Here is a 20,441-nt window from a genome sequence, read left to right as displayed (position 1 = left end):
ATAATGTCAAAAATGTCATTATTTTAAAAAATTTATGTGTCCCAATTTTCTTCCAATTTTATCTCTCTTTTTCAATTAATTCTATATATCTTTTTTTTAAAAAAAAAATTATTCTCTCTCATATTTATCTTTTCAAATTGTTAATTCTCTCTCTCATTTAATTTTTTTTCTCTCTCATGGTTATCTTTTCTGATTTTCCTCCAACATTGAAGTTGCAAATATTTTTTTGCCATATATTTTGGTTGTTTTTTTAATCCAAAATTGAATCAACAAGAATCCCTTTGATTAAGGTATCTCTAATCTTTATCCTATTTTCATATTTCTTTTCTAATTTTATTTTTGTTTAAATCTTAAAAAAATGTTGTTTGTATTTTTCAATTTCCGTTATGATTTACTCTCCAATGGCTGAATCCAAGGGGCTTACTAGAGGTATTCATCTTAATCAATCAATTTCTGGTGATTTTTCATACTTTAATTTATTTATTACTTAACAAATAGTGTATAATGTATGATTCGCTGCTAAAATGAGGGAAGAAAGAGGACAAGAACATTTACAAGACTCATTGGTGTGCAAAACCTTCCTCAAATTCAGAACGCAAATGTAGAATCTTTGTCTACTCGTGATGATCTTGAAAAAGACGACGAAGATCAGATAGTTGTCGAACAATTTTCTATTAGTTTGTTTTGTATTTATAGTTCTTTTTTAGAATTTGGTATGCTTTCTTAATTTGTATTCAAATCACTATGTATACTATCAATACTTGTATTTATTAAAAATTTCATGTTGCATGGTTTATGAATCTTGTATTTGTCCCTAATTTGTATTCATCCAAATGTATGTCAACTAGTTATGTATTTTATTTATAAGAAGAACAACTTTCTATTAGTTTATTTGTATTCGAATACAAATACAAATAATAGACATATTGGAATGAATACGACTTAGAAAAGGAAACAAGATTTTGAAAAGAAAAATAAATACACGGTGAAAAATATATACGAATACAAATGTATTTCTTAAATAGCTACATTTTATTTGACATACATATTGGAATGAATACAAACTAATAAAGGTATGTCAACTGAATTTGACATTTTTTTCTAATTTGTATTTATTCTAAAGGTATGTCAACTAGTTATGTATTTTATTTAAGAATTAGTATACCAAATATTCAATTATTTCTTTTCAATTTTATATTTCATTCACTTTTTCATCATACTAATTTTTTGTATTTTATATATTATTATACAAAATTCTAAATAAAAACTAGAATAAATAGAAATACAAATAAAATACATATTGAAATGAATACATACAGGATTTTTGAAGAAAAAAATAACTATATAGGGAAAAAATATTTAAAATAAAAATATATTTCTTAAATGACTATATAGATAAATTCGGCATACCTATTGGAATGAATACAAACTAATAAAAAACTATAATAAATATAAATAGAATATATTGTGGAATGAATATAATTTTAAAAAGGTAAAAATTCTGGAGAAAAAAAAACAAAATTTAAATTTTATTTGAAAATGTAACTGATGAGAAAATTAAGGATGCTTGCCTTTTTTTTGAAATATTCCCCCCTTAATTTTCTTCTTTTTGTTATTAAATAATTATATTTTTTAAATAAAAATAAATAATAAAAACATAAATAAGATACATAACAAACTAAAATGACATTTTTACTAAATATTGAAATTGTTGCTAATGAGTCCTCTTAAATGATAAAATATTGACATTTTGAAAAATTTCCCTTTTAATAATAATCAAAGTTAACGTAGTATTCTCGTTTCCTACTAATTTCAAATTATTATTACAAATAGAATATCTAAAGTAACATTATATATTTTGAGTAGTTCGAATCTTTTTTAAGTAAAATTGTAATATTAGAATATTTCATATACAAGATATTCTCGTATGTCTCATTTCAAATTAGGAAAAATTACGCAACAAAACAAACCTATACTATTTAATTACTCATCATAGCTATAATTTGTTATAATTATCACTCGCGACTAACATTATACATGTTTTATCGAAAAATGATTGTTTCGAAAAGAGTTTGTTTTATTTTCGACTATTAGGAGTCGCCACTTAATTTTTAAGAAAAATCAAGAAAACTTCGTCTCTAAACAACTTAAACAGAAAAATTGTTTTGAAACATTTTAAGGGTTCGGGATTCCTATTAGTATCTTAGGAAGGTGTTAGGCACCTAAAACACTCCGTTAATACGGTTTTCCGGTGATTAACTTATTTGACTATTTTTATTTTAGCTTTGTAATTTTTAAACTTATGAGAAATTTACTTAGGCGAATTTTCAGATTTTAAAGCTCTTTAAATTCAAACGAACTTAGAATTTGAATTTTGAACATATTAGAGTTTTAAACAAACTTACGAGTTGAAATATTTATTGTTTTGAGATTCCATTTTAGTTTTAAGATTTGATAAAATAGAAGGCGCTTCGAAGGGGGTTTGAAGTTTTCTGATCCTAAGCTAACGACATTAAAACGTAAACAAGTAGCAAAGAGAGATAGAGAGAGAGGGATTTGGGTCCAAGTTTTCGGGTTCTGTTCGCCTTGACCGAAACTCGAACCCACCTGTTTTTGGGTTTTTTTTAACCCATCTTCCACCTGTCCTAGTCTAAACATACAAAAGAAAATATAAAGAAATGGAAACGGCGAAGGCTTATGCCCATTACAAAATAAATAAAATGCTAAATATATAAAAGAAGCCAAAGACATCTTCTAGTCCATTCTTCAAGTTTCTCCAATCTTCAAGGAATTTGACTCATATGCCTATCTTGACGGATTGACTCAATGGGAATTTTTCGAGCCTTCATGGCTCTTCCGAAAGGCGAGACAAAGAATGAAGTCCCAAAGGGACTCGAGAGGAGTTTTTATATGCAATAAAGTAGAAACGAGTTAGCATATTGAATAATGTAATAAACATGATTTAACATAAGACATGGGTGATTACTATAGGGGGGACAAATTCTAAGGAAACAGTGAATAAATTCCAGCAAGACAAAGGAACTAAAAGCCAGCACAGGAGAATTATTCTCATAAAAAAAAACCAAAGCAACTTAGACTCTCATTGTCTTTCTTTTAAAAGGTAGATTAAGGTAAAGTAATACACATAAAGAACTTCAAGGACAATATAAATAAAACTATTATCCTGGCCAAATAATGGGGAATAACTAAGCTCAGACGATCATTTTATGACTAAGCATAACGATGAAAACACATAAGAACAACAGTCGTGAAACACCAAAGAAGGGAGCGAAGACTTGAGTCATAGCAAGCTGACGAAAAAAAAAAAGTAAAAAAAAAACATTCTGCTGTGTCGTGGCAACCGTTAATCAAATATTTTCACATGCTTTCAAAACCTACGTAGATGAGTTAGAACTAAACCAAGAGCCAAGCTTTTAAAATTCAAGTAAACACAAAACACGGGAGGAAGGACCCAACACCTAATCCTCAAATCAGTTTCGAGTGAACAGAAACATCGACATTGGACATACATTGACAGAAACTTCAGGTGAACGACATACCTAACACATGGAAACGACTACAGTATCGTCTCATACTCAATCACTCGCCTCATACAAGCAACGAACAGATGAGAACCACAAAAATAAACGAGAATACAAACAGCACTCAGCCAGCGGACTAATATACCACTTCAAACCCCAAAAAAAACGAAACATCCATCAGAAAGATTGAAGTCGGAAAGAAGTTTACCTCCTTGTACGCAGCGAACGGGGAAAGACGAGCAAAGGGGCGATTGCAACACCGGAATGAGCTCCGAACCGTTTCGAAGACGAACCAACAAGCGAAGGAGACGGAATCGTGATTTCAGTTTCCTTAGTCGCCTAACTCACTCTCTCAATGTTGCTCTTACGAAAACGACAGCGAAACGAAACAAATTCTCAACTTTTCAAAACAGTGCTCGATTATTCTTATATATTAAAGAACCAGAAAACTTTTCAACCCTTAAAATCTCTCCAGTACTCAAAACTATAACGATTTTCAACTCCGAAATTCCAACCCCTTTTCTGAAGGAGAAGAGGGGTCTAAATAGAAGGGGAAAAAGGGTTTCGGAAGAGGGAGGGAGGGAACGTGACTAGGCCCATTTCAATTCAAAATTTGAATCTCTTCCATTAATGGTGCCACAGCTTTTCCTGAAGAATTCGTCCTTTGCGGAAACGGAAAAAGGGGAAGGGATGGCTAGCGCGTCTGCCATAGCCGCGAACGCAGGCCTGCCATCCGCCGAAAGTAATGCACACGGTACGCTGGGTGAAGAAGGAGACGTTGGTGAAGAGAGAAGTCGCGTGGGGAGTCGAAAAACGCGGCTTGGGCTGCTTTTCGTACGCAGCTTTTGCATTTTTCTGGAGATGGAGTGGGTGTTCTGTATTGGGTAGCGCTGTCGAGAGGGGGAGCTCGCGTGGGAGAGACGCGAGGTGAGGAAGAGAGGAAGTGAGAGAGCGTGAGGGAGACGCGGGGCGTGAAGGGGTGATTTTCCGTTTTTGGAGTACTGTTTTTCTGCGTTTTTTTTTCTGCGTTCTTCTGGGTTCTGGGAATTGTTCCGTTTTGGGAAATGGCGTGGGTGAGGGGAAGAAGGAAAGGGGTACTGGGTCGGGGCAGGTATGGGCTGGGTCAGGTTTTTACAATTAGAGGGAATTGGGTTAGGATCATAGAATGGGTTGTGGGCTGAGAAAGGAATTTGGGCCTGGATCGTTTGGGCCTAGAAGTGTTGGGGTTGAAGGGAATTTGGGTCGGATTAAGAGAGGGGAGGTGTGGGCTGATGGTGATAAATGGTCAATTGATTTAAGATAAAAACGGATTTGGCGTAAATTCATTAACGAGTTCATTCATTTAGTAACATAATTTATTTAAATTATAAAATAATGATTCAAAATATAGTCGTGATTTAAAGTAAACTAGTTTAATAGAATACTTTCTAAACTTAAGATATACATATATACATATACATATATATGTATATATATATATATATTTTAATTTTCGCAAGATTTATAAAACTAATTAACTTAAATAATTTGAAACACTCATGAAGCTCGATAATTAATTTATACCAACGTGGGTCAAAAATTGGGTGTCAACAACTGTCCCTCATTTTACTCGGACTGATGCAAGCAATTCGAGGAAAATGAAATTGACCAAACCAATTTTGACCAACCTCGTTCAATTGCTAAAGGAAGAATTTGATAAAGAGTTTAGGAATTATGGCCGAACCCTTGAAAATGGGTCTCCTACATATCTCAGGCTATATGAGAATTCAGGCCACTTGTAGTTCGATAAGCTTGACTTGCCGCACGATTCGAAGGAATCAAGAGCCACCTCGACACCGAATTATGAAGGTATCGAAATGCTCGAGAGTGGAATTCGAGAGAGAATGTTGGAATACAACCGAGTTTTCAACATTGACTCCGCCTACATATCCGTAAACCGTCGGAATCAGGCTGTGTGTAGTTCGACTCGATCGGTGGAAAAAGAAATCTATTACGCTAGATAACCTTCGGTTTTGGACAAGTGACTCATTAACGAGTATGAAAAGGAGGCTTGTAACCTCTTAGCTATGAATGTGGCGCTCTCCACATCCATAGGTAAGAACTTACACGGACATAATTTCCAAAGCTCTTGGCGAGTTGTCACTCAGATTGGGAACTTGCTTCCGATAAGTCGGAACTTCCGGATGCTAGACTGAAACTGACAGATCTAAAGAAAGACCGACACGCCTTGAGAGGGTGGTTCGATTGTGGTGGAAGTCGCTCCTCTGCTCGCGTCCTAAGAGTTTGACATTCCTCTTCGGACTATGTCCCAGTTCGCTGCTAAGAAAAAGTTCCACGTTGTGCTGCATCCTTTTTGATGTCGTCCGCACCTGTGGTTTTTTTTTTTTGGAGAATTCATCCTTTTCGGATGCTCTCGACAAAGAGTGAGATAAAACTCGTCAGCTTAAAAATGCAATTAGGATGGGAGACAGTGTCTTTTACCGTGTTGACACTTCATTGTTCTCCTCCATATTTGACGTCGACTCGATCAGTCTGACGTCCAGCAAATAAAGCTTATGCCTTGTGCTTTGCAATAAAATCTTCAATGTACATCTTCATTTGATGCTAAAATAAATAAATGAATGTTGATGCGATATTGATGTCTCTTTTGTCGCTATCTTCGATGATCTTCTTGATGTTTACTTTTATGAGAAATAACAGAATGCAGTCGAGGCCAATGGATAAGCATTACTCTTTCTTTATCCAAGTACATCCTCTTGCGGGGCATGAATATCTTCCCGCGATACGTAAATTCCCGCGAGATATGAATCTTCTCGCGATGCATAACTTTCAGCGAAGAATAAAATCTTCTTGCGATGTGCAAATTTTGACGAGGCATGAAATCTTCTCGTCATGCATAATTATTGACTCGCGATGCATGATTTCCGCGATGCATGATTCCGCGATGCACGAATTCCAGTGAGACATAAATTCTTCTCGCGATGTATAAATTTTGACGAGGCATGAAATCTTCTCGTCATGCATGATTATTGACTCGCGATGCATGATTTCCGCTATGCATGATTCCGCGATGCATGAATTCCAGCGAGGCATAAATTCTTCTCGCGATGTATAAATTTTGACGAGGCATGAAATCTTCTCGTCATGCATGATTATTGACTCGCGATGCATGATTTCCGCGATGCATGATTCCGCGATGCATGAATTCCAGCGAGGCGTAAGTTCTTCTCGCGATGTATAAATTTTGACGAGGCATGAAATCTTCTCGTCATGCATAATTATTGACTCGCGATGCATGATTTCCGCGATGCATGATTCCGCGATGCATAAATTCCACCGAGGCATAAGTTCTTCTCGCGATGTATAAATTTTGACGAGGCATGAAATCTTCTCGTCATGCATGATTATTGACTCGCGATGCATGATTTCCGCGATGCATGATTCCGCGATGCGTGAATTCCAGCGAGGCATAAGTTCTTCTCGCGATGTATAAATTTTGACGAGGCATGAAATCTTCTCGTCATGCATAATTATTGACTCGCGATGCATGATTTCCGCGATGCATGATTCCGCGATGCATGAATTCCATCGAGGCATAAATTCTTCTCGCGATGTATAAATTTTGACGAGGCATGAAATCTTCTCGTCATGCATGATTATTGACTCGCGATGCATGATTTCCGCGATGCATGATTCCACGATGCATGAATATTTATATCGCCCCCGTGAATAGTAGCGGTAAGACGATCTCCAAATAATACATCGACTTGATCGATAATGATAAAATAATAATTGCGTAACCGTCTCTTCTGAGGTAATGCATGGTCTTGATCGACAATAATCATCTTGCTTTGATAACGCAATGCAAATAGCGCTATCTATAGAAATCGCGAAATCTTCGCTGAGATTCCCATTTGATTCGCCTTTGAATCTGACTGGATATTTTGTAAATTTCCCATAGTTGAGAATGGTTTGAAATAAACAAACACATTCATAAGCATCCTGACGCAAACGATATTCCTGCTTTCAATAAAATCACTGGTTTTGGAGATAGTTTTCTCCTTCTTCGTATTCATCAGTCGGAAGAATTCGGCCGATTTTGAAGCGAAGCTATAGACCTGCATCCACAGAAAAATTGTCAGTTTTAAACATACTGATCTGTGTCGATCCCTTCGGTTATTTGCTCCTTGTCTTGATGTCTCCGGTTGATTTCCCGATTTCCCAACTCTTGATAGATAAGAAAATATCTTATGCCAAAATAGATGAAATATAAAAGGAAATTTTTTAAGAGAAACAAGAAATTTTTAAGAAATAGTATCTCGAAAAAGTCACTGCCAAGTCATGTCATGTCAGGCTTAACGAGCTTCTTTGAGTCCGACGCTTGTTGAATGAATTTCAGAGGCATTCCGAACTTGTAGGGCAGTCCCATGACGAAATTTTGAGGCCATCCTCAAAATTTCTGTCCCAGTTTAGTATCTTGCTCATCTTTCCATTGTAACCGAACAGATCTCGGAATTTTTGAGATCTTCTCAAAAATTCTGTCCCAGTCGCAAATTCGAAATGTCTTTAGTTTGATCCGCTGAAGAGAAGGTTCCTTCTGGAGAATTTTTGAGTCCCTCTCTAAAATTCTGTCCCAGTTTCTATTGTAGAAGGGGGGGGGGGGAATAGAATTTACGAGATATATGACCGAGCCCTTGTGGCGCCTACGTATCCCGTTGCGGCAGGAATCAGGTCAAACGTAGTTTCCCTTAAAGGTTAACAAGAATAAAATTTACAAAGAAACCGACCGAGGCCGACAAAGGCCGCCTACGTATCTCATTCTTGAGAATTCAGGTCGAACGTAGTTCAAATCCAAAGAAATAATAAAGGGGGGTAAATGGGGTGACCGAAGCCGACATAGGCCGCCTACGTATCTCGTTCTCAAGAATTCAGGTCAGACGTAGTTCGTTCCAAGAGGGATAAGAGTTCAAATTCGAACAAATACAAGTAAACAGAAGATTACAAGTAAATGATGGAAAATGCAAAACGAACTTCACGCGTAATATCTCTTGACAACATCTGAGTTGATAGGCTTGGGCCATACAGCGCCATCCATCTCTGACAAGACTAAAGCACCTCCAGATAGTACTTTGCGAACCATGTAAGGACCTTGCCAGTTTGGTGCGAACTTTCCTTTGTATTCGTCTTGATGAGGAAAAATACGCTTAAGAACCAACTGGCCAACTTCAAAATTTCTGGCTCTTACTCTTTTGTGAAAAGCACGAGTCATTCTCTGTCTATACAATTGGCCATGGCAAACAGCGACCATCCTCTTCTCATCAATCAAAGTTAGCTGATCAATCCGTTTGCTAAGCCACTCAGCATTACTTAGCTCAGCTTCTTGGATGATCCTCAGTGACGGTATCTCGACTTCAACAGGTACGACTGCTTCTGTTCCATATACTAGCAAGTATGGAGTAGCCCCAGTTGATGTTCTGACCGTCGTTCGATAACTCAGTAGAGCATATGGCAACATTTCATGCCAACCCCGCTGCTTGTCAATCATTTTTCTCAGAATCTTCTTGATGTTCTTGTTGGCGGCCTCTACAGCTCCGTTCATTTGAGGGCGATAAGCAGTTGACCTTCGGTGAATAATCTTAAATTGTTCACATATCTCTTTCATCAGATGACTGTTGAGATTTGCACCGTTATCAGTGATGATGGATTCTGGAACTCCAAATCGGCAGATCAGATTGTTGCGGACAAAGTCGGCCACCACTTTCTTGGTTACCGATTTGTAAGAGGCTGCTTCCACCCACTTGGTGAAATAATCGATGGCAACCAAAATGAATCTGTGCCCATTTGAAGCGGCTGGCTCTATAGGACCGATGACATCCATTCCCCAAGCTACAAATGGCCAAGGTGAACTCATAGCATTGAGTTCATGAGGTGGCACCCTTATCAGATCACCGTGCACTTGACATTTGTGGCATTTTTGCACGAATTTGCAACAGTTATGCTCCATAGTCATCCAGAAATAACCGGCTCGAAGGACTTTTCTTGCCAGGGTAAGCCCGTTCATATGTGTGCCACAGACTCCAGCATGTATCTGTTCAATAAGCCTCACGGCTTCAGCAGCATCCACGCATCTCAAAAGACCCAAATCTGGAGTCCTCCTGTAAAGGACTTCTCCATTCAAAAAGAAATTGAGAGCCATACGACGTATCGACTTCTTTTGATTAGATGTGGCGTCTTCTGGATATGTCCCAGACTCCAAGTACCTCTTTATGTCGAAATACCAAGGCAAACCATCTGGTTCTGATTCAACATGTGAACAATGGATTGGATGTTCCTTCAAGTCTATATCCAACGGGTCGATGTAATCAGTATCTGGATGTTTGATCATTGAAGTGATGGTGGCAAGAGCATCAGCTAATTCATTCTGTATTCTGGGAGTATGTCTGAACTCGATCTTGCGAAACCTTTTACACAGATTTTGCACATATTGTACGTAAGGTACAATCTTCGGGTTCTTCACAGCCCATTCTCCTTGAACCTGATGAATCAAGAGGTCTGAATCTCCAATAACCAGTAACTCGTAAACATTCATGTCAACGGCCATTTTCAAACCGAGAATGCAAGCTTCATACTCAGCCATGTTGTTTGTGCAGTTGAATCGTAGTTTAGCCGCCATAGGATAGTGCTGACCAGATTCTGATACCAGGACTGCTCCAACACCTTTACCCTGGTGATTCACCGCTCCATCGAAGAATAATCTCCAACCTGGATAAGCTTCAGAGATATCTTCACTCACAAATGACACTTCTTCATCGTGAAAATACGTCTTGAGAGGTTCATACTCTTCGTCAACGGGATTTTCCACAAGATGATCAGCCAAAGCTTGTGCCTTTATTGCCTTCTGAGTCACGTACACGATGTCAAACTCACTCAACAGCATTTGCCATTTAGCTAACTTCCCGATCGGCATCGCTTTCTGGAAAATATACTTCAATGGATCCATCCTAGAGATAAGATATGTAGTATACGACGACAAATAGTGTCTCAGCTTCTGGGCAAGCCACGTCAGAGCACAGCATGTTCTCTCCAGCAAAGTGTAGCGAGACTCGTACGGAGTAAATTTCTTGCTGATGTAGTAGATAGCCTTTTCCTTCTTCCCTGTATCGTCGTGTTGACCAAGTACACATCCAAAGGCGTTATCTGAAACAGACAAATACAGCAACAAAGGACTCCCTTCTCGTGGAGGAACCAATACTGGTGGATTAGACAAGTAGCTCTTGATAGCGTCGAAAGCGGTCTGGCACTCCTCAGTCCACTCAGTTGGGGCATCTTTCTTCAGCAACTTGAAGATAGGCTCACATACCACCGTCGATTGTGCTATAAACCGGCTGATATAGTTCAACCTCCCTAGGAAACTCATCACCTCTCTTCTCGTTTTCGGCGGAGGTAACTCTTGAATCGCTTTGATCTTGGAAGGGTCGAGCTCAATACCTCTTCTGCTGACTATAAATTCCAACAACTTCCCAGCTGGGACTCCAAAAGCACACTTGGCGGGATTTAGCTTCAAGTTGTACCTACGCAAACGTTCGAAGAATTTTCGCAGGTGTGTCAAATGATCCGAACTATCGCGGGATTTAATTATGACGTCGTCCACGTACACTTCAATTTCCTTGTGAATCATGTCGTGGAAGATAGTCGTCATGGCTCTCATGTAAGTGGCACCGGCGTTTTTGAGCCCAAACGGCATCACCCTGTAGTGATATACCCCCCAAGGTGTGATGAAGGCCGTTTTCTCCGCGTCTTCTTCATCCACCAGAATCTGGTGATAACCCGCGTAACAATCCACAAATGACTGCATCTCATGTTTGGCACAGTTGTCAATCAGAATATGGATATTTGGCAACGGGAAATTATCCTTTGGACTAGCCTTGTTGAGATCTCTGTAATCAACACAAATCCTGATTTTTCCATCTTTTTTGGCGACCAGAACGACATTCGCCAACCAGGTGGGATATTGCGTTACTTCTACCAACCGAGACTCTATCTGCTTGGTGATTTCCTCCTTAATCTTCAAACTCAATTCAAGCTTGAATTTCCGAGTCTTTTGCTTCACCGGCTCGAACCCTGGGTTGATAGGCAGCTTATGAGATACGACATCGGTACTCAGCCCCTGCATGTCACTGACCTCCCAAACAAACACATCGCTGTATTCGGCAAGCAAATGCACCAGGCTCTCCTTATGAGTTTCATTCAGGTGAGTGCTGATCTTAACCTCTTTGACACATTCTGAATCTCCCAAATTCACCGTCTCTGTTTCCTCCAGATTCGGTTTATGTTGATTCTCGAACTGCCAAAATTCTTCTACCACATAGTCTGGTTCCCCACTTTCTTCGTCGTAGTTGTCAGCCTCGTCGTCATTTGCCTCATTTTGCTCGTTTAGCTCATGACATGACATGACATTGGCAGGTTTGTAACTTACGTTACTGAAATCATAAACAGACAAAATTAGAAAAGCAAAATATAACAAGCAATCGAATAAACAAAGTCATAATAAGGAGGCTTTCATTTAAATTGAATCAAAAATGCAAATTTGGGTCATGGCACAAGTCTGTGTCGCCCTTTAAACAATCATAACAAAATTCAAAATCAAGAAAATGCAGAAATGGTGGGTCTTGGGCCTCTTCCGATCGACCACCGATTTTGGCATGCACAAATTAACTCCATTCTACCACAGAGTTCGGGGCATCAAGATCGGCGTGGACGTCCAATTTCGCAGCATCTCCCCTGGTTCAGCATCACGAATGCCTGCTGGCTCAGCCTCGTCCTCGATGACGGCGTTGATCTCCTTGAACAGGTCACAGATTCCTTTCCCGTCGTCTTCAAGCTCGGCATGCTCCCGGACTGGAAAGGAGTGATAGAGATGCGGGATCGGCTTAGTCAACTCCTGATTCCCTCTCCTTTTCATCTTCATATCATCATCTGTGGGGATGTACCCCAGACCATACTTTGATCCCTGAGCAAGGGCGGGAACTGGTTTGATGATCCCTTGGGCATTCCTTCCTAGTCCGGAACCTGGTTCGAATCCGCTCTGCAGCATTACCGTGGCAATCATTCTGTACACGGCCGGCATGGGAGTCTGTGGCGTCAAGCCCTCATCGGTGGCATTTACCAACTCCACTGTGTAGAAATCCGAAGTTTGCGGCGTCTCGTCCAAGATCGGCACCTGCTTACCTGAATGGCTCCTCTCCCCGTGAATAACTAGTTCTTCATTTCTCCATACTAGTTTCATCACTTGGTGAAGGGTGGAGGGGATGGCTCCAGCCATATGAATGAATGGCCTTCCCAAAAGGAGGTTATAGCTGGTGTCGATATCCAACACCTGGAATTTTGCCTCGAACTCCGCGGGGCCCATTTGGATGATCAAGTTCACCGCCCCTAACGTCTCTCTCTGCACACCATCAAATGCTCTCACATTGACCTGGTTTTTCTCCAACTTTCCGAGGTCAAACCTCAGCTGCTTCAGCGTGGACAAGGGGCATATGTTTAGGCCAGATCCGTCGTCTACCAAAACACGGTTGACGATCTTTCCGCGGCAGACCACGGTGATGTGTAGAGCTTTGTTGTGGGCTCTCCCTTTGGACGGCAACTCATCATCGCAGAAGCTGATGCGGTGTCCTTGAATGACTCGGTGAATCATAGCAGCTACATTGTCGCTGCTTGTGCCTGAGGGCACGTATGTATCATCAAGAGCTTTCATTAAGGCCTGCCTGTGGGACTGAGAGCTCATCAACAGGGCCCACACAGATATCTGAGCCGGAATCTTCTCTAAATGTTTGACGATGGAATAGTCCTTCGGCTGCATCCTTCTCCAGAACTCTTCTGCTTTCCCCTCGCTTATCGGCCTCTTAGCATGGTCCTTCTTCTGTCCTCCAAGAGCAAGCTCATCAGGAGTGTAGCACCTTCCGGACCTAGTCATGCCTTGAGCCACGGCCGTTTCTATCACAAACTTGGGTTTGGGGAGAGTCTTTGAGGGCACCAAGGCAACAACTTTTGCAGGTGTCAGAATAACAAACTCCCTCCTTTCCTTGACGCTTAAAGAAGCGACAGCCCTCTCCAAGTCTTCCTGAACAACAGGAGTAATTCTCTTGGCTTCACGCTCATCTTCGTCAGTTTCTATCATGTTGGCGTTTCCACCCCCATGATTTGGCAACGGATTCGTGTTGACGTTTGGCGCCGCCGGTTGAAGAGAAACTACCTCCTGATCGATCAGGTCTTGGATTTTGTGCTTAAGGTTGATGCAATCTTCCGTGTCATGTCCGACACTGTTGGAATGATACGCACACCTTTGATCCGGCCTGTAGAACTTTGAGTTGACATCCACGGGTTTAGGCCCCACAGGATGGGTGTATCCATCTGCGACTAGCCTCTCAAATAGTTTGGTCCGGCTTTCAGCAAGTGTGGTAAATTTCCTTGAAGGCCTTTTTTCAAATCTCGGCCGGGGAGGATCATAACCACTTTGCTGAGGGGGAGGGACTTGTTGGTAATTGCGGGCATTTGGTCGTGGAGCTTGGGCTCTGGGATGGGGATTTATTTGGTAGTTTGGCATTGGGGCTTGGTAATTTGGATGGGGGTTTTGATATGTTGGGGTTTGTATTTGATATGCGGGGAATGGCGCTTAATAGCTTGGCTGTACATTAGCGCAGTTGGGAGCGACATTCTGGTAGTGGGGAGGGACTTGATAGGCTTGGGGGTAGTTTGGAAAATTTTGGGGAATTGGGGGTGGATTCTGATACGACACAATATGGGCTTCTGGATAAGTGGGGCCGGCATTGTAGTGGCTGGAATGATTTGAGTTTGGACGGTAGGCTTGATGAGGCTTTGATGGAGGGTAAGAGCGGCCTTGGGGACGTGGTAAGTTTCTGGGGGCCTTTCTTCCCCCGTGTGAGATAGCGTTAACCTCCTCTCTTTTCTTCCTTACCAGTCCGGAAGACCCAGGTGATGCAGACACTCGAGCTATCTTCCCCGACTTCAGCCATCTTCAATAGTCTCACCCACTTTGACTATCTCGGCGAACTTGGCGCCGATTAATAAGATGACTCTGTCATAATACTCAGGCTCCTGCACCCGCACGAACACCTCTACAATATCTTTCTCTGTCATCGGAGGCCTCACCCTCGCTGCCTCTTTCCTCCACCTGTACGCCAACTCTCGATAGCTTTCTGTGGGCTTCTGCTTCATCTTCTCCAAGGAGTACCGATCAGGGACTATCTCGACGTTGTATGCAAATCTGTCGATGAAATCCTTAGCCAGTGCGCTCCAACTGGGCCACTGTCGAGTCTCATGTGACGTGAACCACTCTAGGGCTTCACCGCATAGGCTCCGGCTGAATAACCTCATCAGCAAGGCTTCATCTTTGCCAACTCCCACGAGTTGGTCACAGTACGCTCTGAGGTGTGCCATGGGGTTGCCCACCCCACCGAAGGTATCAAACTTCGGGATCTTGAACCCTTCAGGTAGGTTCAAGTCTGGGTGGATGCATAGCTCTGCGTAGCTTAACCCGGCGACGTCTGGAGTACATTGCAATTCCCTCATTGCCCTCCGGATCTCCTCCTTTATGTCTACCTTTGCTTCTTCCCTCGACCTCCACTCTCTTTCTTGCTCCTCATAGTGGTCCAACTCGGAGCCGTGCACCTCATGCCTGACTGGGATTGGGACTTGAAAAGTGGTTCTTTTGGGGAGGGGTGGAGCTATGGAAGGGCTTGGAACGTTCTGTGCGGTTTGATAATTTTGCGGAAAATTTTGGGGATTGGTATTTTGGTTAAAGGGGGATGCGGTGTTTGGGAATTGAAGGCGGCGGGATTTTGGGTTTGATTCTGGGGTAATGGGGCTATTGGAATGCTTTGGGGGTGTGGTGATATTTGTGGAGGATTGTCTGGGAGTGGTGAGGGAGTCTGATAGGAGACTGACGCGTATTGGGGGTTTTGGGTGGTTACATCTATTCTGGAGGGGTTATGCACGGGTGTCGATGGACGGTGCTGAGTAGGATCCGAGTTGGACGAGGGGAAGTATGTAGGAGGTCTCGCGTCGAGAAAGTTGGGGCCAAACCCGGGCGGAGAAGTGTCTTGCCTCCGTTGTATCTCTACCCTCATGTCAGCTATTTGCTGCATCAACTGCGCAATAAGCTCATTCTGCTCTGCCACAGTTGGCTGAGCCACCACGACATCTGTGAGGCTGATTTGTTCATTGTTGTCACCCATGTCTGTATTTGCGTTTGATCCGGGAAAGGAATCTGCGCGACCTTTTGATCTGGTGAAGTAGTGGTGATCTGCCAGCTTTATCGACACAGATCAGTAAGAGGTACCTGAGAGGTAAAAACAACTCAAAGGCAAATTTGTCAGTGCATATCCGGAGTACAAAATGCATAATATCGCACATAAAACAGATAAACACACAGGTTGCTTTGTTTGAGGATATCTTAACCCACGAATGAGGACGGAAATATATTCTGAACAAACAGGAATTTGTTTGTTTTGACGTCATCTCGGGAAAGATGAATCACGTTGAGCTATGGTCTTCTTGAAGCTGCTTTTCGACGTCCGTTGATCTTATCTTTGTATCTCCGAAACACGGAGTAGAATGAAAATTTTTGGTAATAGGGGTTGGGCCGGGAAAGGCTGCCTACGTATCTCACGAGGAGAATTCAGGCCCAACGTAGTTCGGATTTTAGGATGAAAATTTTCCATTCATTCTTTCGTTGTGATTACAAGGGAATTGAAAAAAAACATTGAAATTTCTAGAAGACAACATTTGGAGATTTCTTGTCTTGTGGCTGCGTCATTCCTTTCCTTTCAGACAGTCGGAAATGGAGGCTTGTAGACGATTTCTTCTTCATCATCCTCCTCAATCACTTCACGGCCGGGGCCACTGTTATCTGCTTCCTGATCACGGGCGAGGTATTTTCCGCCCTTTAGGTTGCTATGGGTCGTCAATTCCTCGTCGAGCGCCGCGCTTCTGTCCAACAACACAGCAGTCTCGATATCTATCTTCGCCTCTCTCGCCTTTCCTTCGTGTATCTCCAAACGAAGCAAGTTCAACCTTTTCCTTAGGCTTTCGGTTTCCATCTCAACCTCCTTCTTTCTCTTTATCTGTGACGCCAGATCTTCATCCAAGGTTGTGACCGCAGCTTTGTAGATCGCCGTGGTCACGTCTACTTTGAGTCCTTCCTCCTTAACCTTCTGAATCTCTCGAGTGACTCGCTCGATCTTTCTTCGCAATTCCTCTTCAGTGAGCTCCGTCTGGACGTTCTTGCCTTTGTTCATAGCGGTGATTCAACTTTCCTGAGATGATAGAGCGGTATTTAGGATTTATGGTATGGATTTTGTGTGAGAAACTTGAGACTCGGGAATTTTGGTCGGACATTTGTAATGTTGGCTTCTGTATACTCTTTAGGATTTTGGCTAGGAGTGGGTTTACGATATCCTCAATCATAGCGACATAACACATAAACATTCAAACAAATATATCGTGTCCTAAACATGCATGTGACCCTTTTGTGCCAAGGGTAGGCCTAGCGATCTGAAGGATGTATTGCGCCATTTAAATAAGTAGTTGTACCCCCGAAACAAATTTCACTAGATGTCATAGCGTTCATTACACAATCAAAATCAAACGGGATATATCTTGGGAATGGGATGCAATGCAAATACATATATAAAATCAATCCCACGCAGGGGAGTTAAAGGGTTGATGATCCAGCTCCTCCTCTGGCCTTCTCCACTTCTTCTCGGATAATGCACTTGCTGGTGAACATGTATGGCTCAGCGAACGCAGCTTTGGAAGATGTTGGTACGGCTCGTAAGGTGTTCATCTGCTCGTCCAAAATAGTGTCCAAACGCATTAGACAAGTCCTTGTGTCAGCTAATTCTTGTGACATTACGGCCAAAACTTTCTGATTTTCTAATTCCCGGAGTTGGTATGCTTGCTCCTTTTGTTGAAATTCCTGTTCTTTCTTATGGAATTCCTGCTCCCTTCGGTCCCACTCTTGCTGAAAATAGTACGCGTGAATCTGAAGCCTTGTCTCCACGTCTTCGATTTTCTGACTCGTGCGTGGTGTTGGATCCACTACACCACGCAAATCATTGTGCAACCATGTCTTGTATTCGTCGACATACCCAGCTCCATACCTGTCTTCGGTGACCTCCCACTTCATGTTGACACGTCCGGCCCATTCCTGGAGGATAATTTTAGCGAAAGGTATTTTGTCCTTCTCGTTGTAATCAACAATGAAAGAGCTGGCATCTCCTTGGGCGGGTATGATTTGGGCTTTCCCAAATTGCCGCATTACTCGCGTCGGGTTGTAAGGACGCAATCCTCTGACGCCGGGAAGGACTAAAAATGGCAATTTGGCCCCTTGGGCTGCTATCATCTGAGACCTAAAGCATGGTAATACCCATTGTATGTCTCCTTCTTTCAAATTGTAAAACACCTTTGCCCACGCATCCCTGGTGGTGTGAATTGAAAATTTACAGATACTCAAGTAGAACTCGTAATTATCGAGAGGACTTGTTTGACTTGGTTCGGCCAAACCCTGTAGCTGGGGGTTGTCTCTTTTGCATAGATGTTCCGTCAACCACCATTGAAGTAAGATGTTGCAACCTTGGAAAAACGGGAAACCATTCTTGCACAGGCTCAAAGATCGGTAAATGTCGGACAAGATGACTGGGGCCAAACAGCAATATTTCTTTTCTTCAGATTTTCTACCGACTCCTCTGAACATGGCATTCACTACCATTATTACCCGGGTGTCGATCTCTTTACCTTCGTCTTTAGGGAACACCATGGTTCCCAAGAGGCATGCGGAGAAAGCGATAGCTTGAGTTTGCGTCCAAGTACTGTGATCATGAAATTCGTTCGGGAACAGTCTAAAATAATTGTCGTGCCCCCACCTCTCGAAAAACCTCATTAGTGGAATGTCGTTGGTCTCTAACCAATCTGCATTCACTAGGAATAACATGTCTCTCAATTCGTTCTTGGTTGGCCTATCTGGTAAGAGAATGTGATGATCGGGACGCTTTTTCCTTTTGCCACACGTCCCAATCGAGTCAAGGCAATCTTTGATCTCTTCTAGTGTGGGCGTTATTTCGACATCTCCAAATCGAAAGACCATTTTATCATCGTCCCAAAATCGGGTGATGACCTCGATAAACGTGGGCCATACCTTGAAGTCCATTATCGAAGGTAGGTGACCCAAGTAAATCGAGATTTCTCTCTTCTGACACTCCTTAAGGTTGCCCCACCATACTCGAAGAATGTCGGGCGCCTGGGTGACCATTTTGAAGTGAAGGAATTGATTTGACATCTACAAAAACATACAACTAGTTAATTTTCAATCCCCCCAATACAACAACTAGTTAAACACACAATACATCCTTCAAATTTAAACAACAAACATGAACGTCCTATCGAGCCGTAGGCTCTTAGGACTCAAGGTGGACTTTTTTAATGGGCCCAACACTCCTTGGGTGTCGGGTCATCTTAGGCTAATGCGCTATTTTTCGGGATTTGGTTTCGCTCTATCCTAGTTTGACTAAGAGTGGGTTGTATTTAGAGTGGATTGGGTAACCCAAGCGGACTACTTGGGCTGGGACAATTAACGATCGTTGACTATCAAGTAGTCAACTACACTCGTCAGGGTGCCCCGAGAAGATTTTTGGTTAACGAACGACTGCGAACCCGCATAATCGTCCTTTAGTGAAAATGTAATAAGTGTCGTTTGACGGAAGTATGTATGTTATGCATGCAACAGTTTAAAAAAAACTAAAGAATTTAAACACTTAAACAATTAATGACAAATAATCAAACATGTTAACCTTAAGGTTAGAATCCTCCAAACTCCCCAGCGGAGTCGCCATTTCTGTTTTATCGAAAAATGATTGTTTCGAAAAGAGTTTGTTTTATTTTCGACTATTAGGAGTCGCCACTTAAATTTTAAGAAAAATCAAGAAAACTTCGTTTCTAAACAACTTAAACAGAAGAATTGTTTTGAAAGGTGTTAGGCACCTAAAACACTCCGTTAATACGGTTTTCCGGTGATTAACTTATTTGACTATTTTTATTTTAGCTTTGTAATTTTTAAACTTATGAGAAATTTACTTAGGCGAATTTTCAGATTTTGAAGCTCTTTAAATTCAAACGAACTTAGAATTTGAATTTTGAACATATTAGAGTTTTAAACAAACTTACGAGTTGAAATATTTATTGTTTTGAGATTCCATTTTAGTTTTAAGATTTGATAAAATAGAAGGCGCTTCGAAGGGGGTTTGAAGTTTTCTGATCCTAAGCTAACGACATTAAAACGTAAACAAGTAGCAAAGAGAGATAGAGAAGAGAGGGATTTGGGTCCAAGTTTTCGGGTTCTGTTCGCCTTGACCGAAACTCGAACCCACCTGTTTTTGGGTTTTTTTTTTTAACCCATCTTCCACCTGTCCTAGTCTAAACATACAAAAGAAAATATAAAGAAATGGAAACGGCGAAGGTTTATGCCCATTACAAAATAAATAAAATGCTAAATATATAAAAGAAGCCAAAGACATCTTCTAGTCTATTCTTCAAGTTTCTCCAATCTTCAAGCAATTTGACTTCATATGCCTATCTTGACGGATTGACTCAATGGGAATTTTTCGAGCCTTCATGGCTCTTCCGAAAGGCGAGGCAAAGAATGAAGTCCCAAAGGGACTCAAGAGGAGTTTTTATATGCAATAAAGTAGAAACGAGTTAGCATATTGAATAATGTAATAAACATGATTTAACATAAGACATGGGTGATTACTATAGGGGGGACAAATTCTAAGGAAACAGTGAATAAATTCCAGCAAGACAAAGGAACTAAAAGCCAGCACAGGA

The 20,441-nt window shown here is 41.3% G+C and overlaps 2 protein-coding genes across 2 annotated transcripts; both read right to left on the bottom strand.

Moving 5' to 3' along the window:
• Nucleotides 1-7,420: 7,420 nt before the first annotated feature.
• Nucleotides 7,421-14,145, bottom strand: LOC138348474 (uncharacterized). Its single transcript, XM_069297673.1, has 4 exons — nucleotides 12,269-14,145; nucleotides 9,803-12,022; nucleotides 9,313-9,697; nucleotides 7,421-7,660 (listed from the first exon to the last, which is right to left on the bottom strand). The coding sequence occupies exons 1-4, from the start codon at nucleotides 14,143-14,145 to the stop codon at nucleotides 7,421-7,423; spliced, it is 4,722 nt and encodes a 1,573-aa protein (XP_069153774.1).
• Nucleotides 14,146-16,387: 2,242 nt separating this feature from the next.
• LOC138348473 (uncharacterized) lies at nucleotides 16,388-16,858 on the bottom strand. The gene has a single exon (XM_069297672.1). The coding sequence runs from the start codon at nucleotides 16,856-16,858 to the stop codon at nucleotides 16,388-16,390; it is 471 nt and encodes a 156-aa protein (XP_069153773.1).
• Nucleotides 16,859-20,441: the final 3,583 nt, after the last annotated feature.

Source organism: Solanum lycopersicum, chromosome 5, assembly GCF_036512215.1.
Source record: "Solanum lycopersicum chromosome 5, SLM_r2.1".
NCBI lineage: Eukaryota > Viridiplantae > Streptophyta > Magnoliopsida > Solanales > Solanaceae > Solanum > Solanum lycopersicum.
This window is presented reverse-complemented; position numbering and strand designations above follow the sequence as displayed.

What these genes read in the sequence shown, in the direction of transcription:
- LOC138348474 (XM_069297673.1), bottom strand. Translation starts at nt 14,145, where the DNA reads ATGCCAAACTACCAAATAAATCCCCATCCCAGAGCCCAAGCTCCACGA. An exon ending in TGGTATTTCGACATAAAGAG is followed by an intron (nt 9,698 to 9,802) that starts GTACTTGGAGTC and finishes AGTCCTTTACAG; the next exon opens with GAGGACTCCAGATTTGGGTC. An exon ending in AAGCAGCCTCTTACAAATCG is followed by an intron (nt 7,661 to 9,312) that starts GTAACCAAGAAA and finishes CTGTGGATGCAG; the next exon opens with GTCTATAGCTTCGCTTCAAA.
- LOC138348473 (XM_069297672.1), bottom strand. Translation starts at nt 16,858, where the DNA reads ATGAACAAAGGCAAGAACGTCCAGACGGAGCTCACTGAAGAGGAATTG.